Genomic DNA, 5,400 nt, shown 5'->3' with positions numbered 1-5,400 from the left:
GATGGGTTTGCATCTTCAATCATTAGATAAGATATATGTTAGGATGCAGAGACCAGCATTTCATAAAAAACTAGTAGATCTCATGAGAGTAAAAAAGAAAGATGTGAATATATAGGTTCAAGAAAGAAATGACCATATTTGTCTACTTTAGAAGTTTTTTCCCGATTTCATCACAAAGCATTTGAATGATAATTAAGGGTTGGATATATTTGCTTTTGTTATATATGGCATGGTAGTCTTTTTCAAGATTTTGGATCATATTGAGATAGAAGTGATTGATTTTTTCTGGCATATGGAAAAAAGTTACAATCCCTCTCCCGTAATCTTAGTTGAAATGATTAGATCCCTAAACCATTGTTGCTAGAAAGGCAAAGGGCACTTTGTTGGATGTGTGCCATTATTTATTTGTGGATGAAGAGTTGCTTTGAGTGTAAGAAGAATGCATTTTTCAAACTTTACTTTTGCAATTGAGCCTTAATTAAAGAAGTTTGTAAGAGCGAATAGCCAAAGCCTAAACTTAAATAAGAACGGATGGTCTTACTATAAGTTCTTACTTGCACCTAAGTAAAATGGTTAGTTCCACGGATGAATCATGAACCAATGTTATATCAATGTGGAAATAAGATTAAGGTCCACTTTTAAGTTTATAGGGAGTAGCAAGTTATACATCACTTATGGTCTGAAGACAGTATGGGGTTAAGTAGTTTGTTCTTATGACACATAGACTCACTCAATTAAATTTTCTATATAGTGAGTAAAAAATGCTACAAAAGGCGGATAATGTAATCAAGGCATAGAAGAAGCCCAAGAGAGTGAGTCCTGAATTGATTACTAATAAAGTCACTCATGAGTATATGGTGTAGAGAGCCAAGAGCAGCAAGAAGGTTGTGTTTACACTAATAAACCATTACCAGTTAGTGAATCAAGTGTTAGATGAGATACCCTCACAGTTAGAATTTGCAAGGAAAGAATTTAAAGTTGAGAAAGACAAGATGAAGCAAGAGATTCAAAAGCTTTAAGAAAAGAGTGAGTAATGGAAAAACAAGGTAGAAAACCTAGAAGTCAGAGTCCACAAGATCTCCAATGAGTGTGATACAGTAGTTAATGATTTGACTGAACTTCATCAACAACATAAGAGATTGGAAGCTGAAAGTAAAGCCTAAAAGGTTGTTAGTGAATGTGACAATGCCCTTAAGGAGTTGATGGAGCTGCATCAAGAGCATAAAATATTACGTATCCATGAGAAGGCCAAAGAGATAACTATTGCTGATTTGATTTGTGAAAATGAAAAGTTCAAAAGAGAATGTTCCTAGATGGAAGATGATTGTGTTGAAGCCCAAAAGGAGAATGAGATGCTTAGAGGGCATATTCAGACATTGAAGCAGAAATTCAATGAACAAGGGGATCATATCATGGCACTCATAAAGGAGCATAGGTAGTTATCCTACCAAGTATGGTTTGGCAAAAGAGAAAATCTGGAAAGGAAAAAGTACATAAAACACCTTGTGACTCAAATAAGCATGGTTGGCCAGTTAGAGTAAGAACGTAGCAAAGGATTATACTGTTTGATCAAAAGTTTGAACGCTTACTGCATCCATATAAAAAAATTTGTTTCAGTGACTTTTTTATATTCATTAAGTATACTTGCACCACAAGAAAATCCAGAATTAAGGTATAACAGCTAGTTAATAGCATTGACTGCATCTAATTAATTAAAAGGAAAAAAATTGACTATGGAATTATAAATCACTAAGCAAAGAGAAAAAGTGGCGAAAATTACTTGTAAAAAAGTTAAACAATTTGATAATATAACTAACAGGATACACTAAAAAAGAGTAGTCAAAGAAATGAAAAAAAAAAGAAAAAAAGAAAGATTTAAGACATTATAGTATAATATTGTGTGAAAATCTGCTGCTTTACGGAACAACTATGAATAATTTGAAGAATCTGGCTTTGTTAGTTGTTGCTGTTATTCCTCCATGGAAGTAGTACCTGCAAACTTTATAACGTTAATGCCAGGAAAGGAGGGCCGTGAACGAAGGAGATGGCCAGCAGCGTTGATTTCATTGACCACGAGATTGCCCGAGCCACCAGGGATGTTGGTGCCAGGAGAACCAGCAGATGGTGGCACTGGCCCCTTCTGCAGGGACTCAAAATTAGGCACAATTTCACGAAATAATCGCTCGCCTTGGCAAGGCCTAGCAGCAGCACCAAATTGTGCAGTAAACAAAATGAACAGGAGGGTGAATAAAAGAGAAAACTTGAAGATTGCAGTTTGTTTGAGGAATCCCATTTGTATAAAGAACTTAGCTAGCTAGCTGCTAGTTGTTTGGTTTATGAGCTTTGCTATTGGTTTGGATTTGTATGTTTGGTGTGGAGTTTGGCATGCAGGGCCGATATATATAGTTGCGGAAGCATGGAATTAAGTCGTTAATTGAAACATGGAATTGACTTTGGCGGCGTCTGGCCAAAGATATCTTAATGGAGTCCTGTTTTGACCAGGCCAATACAGCAAGAAGTTTCAAAGTCTGATAATATTGTGAATGAAACACAAGGAAACTTGTGTCCCAAACAGTGTTTTCTTTAATAGAAGGCAGCTTGAAAAATGCAATGAAACAAAAAATTTAACAAGTCTGTGACATGAAAAACAAGTTATCTAATGTGACAAAATGAGGTTATGTTGTAATGACTAATACTATATAATAAACATTTGATATATACTTGTGCGCTGGGCACATGGAATCAGTTTACGCTATCATTTCAATAGGAATTTGGTTAATTACTTGAATTGGGCTAAGCTTGATAAAACGGAGTCTTATTTCTTGACTAGAGCTGCCTACTTAAAATGTTTCAAAGTTTCAAAATAGTTAACTCGTGTGTGATCTGTTTGTAGAGTCCATGCTAAACTTTTAATTTCGTAATTAAAATTTAATTCACGACAATTTTAATTAAAAAATGTTTCAAAATCTTCAATCTGAATCAAATACACGATAACTTGAGCCTTAAATTGTTTGACGTATCTATATTTTTGTTTTCTAAATTGATAGGCATATATATTAAAAAATATAAAAAGAAAAGCCTAACAACATCTTAGCATCTACTTTTTAACTTTTAAAAATCGTATTATATGTTTTTTTAATAAGTCGAATTCTAATTATCTAAAACATTATCGAAGACAATATGCTGTAAGTTAAGGATACAAGAATTTCCAATGTATAATAAAGAAAACTTTTTTATATAAAGGAAGCTCCAAGTTGAAGATAGAAAAAAGTTGTAACTTGAAATTTCAATTCTATTGAATGTTAATTTTTTAAAATAATTACATAAATTAATTAGAATAAATCTTGAATTTAATGGATAAAGAAAATATATATTTCAATATTTAACTTAATAGACAAATAAACATATTTAATTCTATATGGAAATGAAAGTCCAACTTTAAGTTGATTTTCCTTTTGTTTTTTCTCTGGGTTTTTATCGTAGCATTTGTGGCATGTGTTACGCATGATAGCTGATTTGTGCTGCTTGAGAGTTGAAAGCACATGTTGGCATTGGATGACTACAAAGACTCTATCCGCCCTGATCAGCCTGGAACGGTGCATGTGGAATCGTGTGGAATGGAAATGTGGAATATGGATGGCAGACTGAATTTGATGATCAACGTAAATTAATGTTCAAACACGCTCAAAGTCATATTGATCTATGACTGCTGACTTCCCTTAGGCAAACTGGCAAAAGCCGCCCGCAAACCCATCTCTCCATATTTTTCTTGTGAGTTTCGTTCTCATATATATATATATATATATATATATATATGAGAATGGCATCAACTTTAATTTTATATATTTTTTTAATCTTTAAATTTAATAAATCTAAATGAGAAGAGAGATAAGTAAAAATTTTTAAAAATAATAATTTAATCTCATCCATTGGATTTGTTGAAATTAATAATTAAAAAAAGTATATAATTAAAAAAATTTTACATTGGTTAAGTGGATACCTCCTATATATATGTATATATATGTATATATATATATATATATATACATGTATATATAGAGGAGGGATCCACTTAAATTAGTGTGAGAGTTACACACTTTTTTTTTATCTCTAGATCAAAATTAAATCTATAACGCTTAATCATTTTAATCCAAAAGTCAAAAAAAAAAAGTGTAACTCTTACACTAATATAAGTGCATCCCTCTTTGTGTGTGTATGTGTATGTGTCTATATATAAATATATATTTGTCAGGTAAAATTAGACCTACTCATGGGTCGGGTGTAGACACCCCTATATATATATAATTAGCCTCTATTTAGAAGAGTTTTATTTATTTCTCAAAAATGATGGAGCTTCTATTTAGAGAAGTTTTTATATTATTCAAGAAATTTGAGTATGCTAAAAAAAATAAAAGCAAAAAAAAAGTGTATTGATTCTTGATTGGGTTGTCTACATTTTTTCACAATTCTTATTTCACAAAAGATGTGCAAAAAAGGGGCAGTTATGAATACCCCAATCTGTCTAGGGTTCTACTTGGGTTAATTTTATTAACAAAGAAATAAAAAAAATAAGAAAAGAAAAAATGGAAAAAATAAGGTTTTATCTCATTATTACCTAAGAGAGTTCATCTTAATCTCTAACAAAATGACTTGGCTAAGTTAAGTAATGTTTGGGGATGCATGAGTAGAATAAGGTAGGAGACATTTGAGAATAAATATACAAATATAAGGTCACTGCTTCAAGTGGATGTGGATAATAATCTGATCAAGGCCATCCTTTAATTTTAGGATCCTTCTTATAGGTGTTTTAACTTCAATGAAGCTAATATAGTGCCTACAATTGAAAAGTACATAGTCCTACTTTGTTTTTATTTGCTAAACCCAAACAAGATTTATTAGTCAAATAAAGTTGGTTATCATAAGAAGCTGGTGCAAATGCTTGGACTTAGCTTGCCTCAAGTTGATGCTTGTGTTAAAACAAAAGGTGAAAGTAAGCCTATGCCATGTAATTTTCTACAAGATTTCATCTAGTGGCATTTGGATGATGATCCAAGGTTAGTGGCAATAGTTATAGCTTTATATGGATTAGTGATCTTTCTAAAAGTTATTGGATATGTGGATGTTGCAGTGATAGACTTTGTCGATCGGTTAGCATACAAAGTCAATGTAGCACCAACCATTTTAGTAAAAGCCATTCATTCCTTGAATTTTTGTTGCAAAAATGGTAAAGGTCAATTTAATAGGTGTTTACAACTACTTTATGTATGGATGAAGAGTCATATTAAAAGTGAAGAAAGCCAGTTTCATAAACCATACCTTTGGTCCAATATTTCAATCAAAGAATTTTGTTACAACACATGGCCTAAAGCAAAGTCGAAAGAAGAATGGATTTCCTATTTT

The 5,400-nt window shown here is 32.0% G+C and overlaps 1 protein-coding gene across 1 annotated transcript; it reads right to left on the bottom strand.

Annotated features, from left to right (window-relative positions):
* Positions 1–1,780: 1,780 nt before the first annotated feature.
* Positions 1,781–2,385, bottom strand: LOC149512652 (uncharacterized). Its single transcript, XM_089751860.1, has one exon. The coding sequence runs from the start codon at positions 2,291–2,293 to the stop codon at positions 1,970–1,972; it is 324 nt and encodes a 107-aa protein (XP_089607986.1). The 5' UTR covers positions 2,294–2,385; the 3' UTR covers positions 1,781–1,969.
* Between the last annotated feature and the right edge of the window lie 3,015 nt (positions 2,386–5,400).

The sequence above is a fragment of the Durio zibethinus genome, chromosome 22 (assembly GCF_047325235.1).
Source record: "Durio zibethinus cultivar Kanyao isolate XHJ-2024 chromosome 22, ASM4732523v1, whole genome shotgun sequence".
In the NCBI taxonomy this organism is placed as follows: Eukaryota; Viridiplantae; Streptophyta; class Magnoliopsida; order Malvales; family Malvaceae; genus Durio; species Durio zibethinus.
The sequence above is the reverse complement of the archived record's forward strand: the minus strand, read 5'-3'. Positions and strand labels throughout refer to the sequence as shown.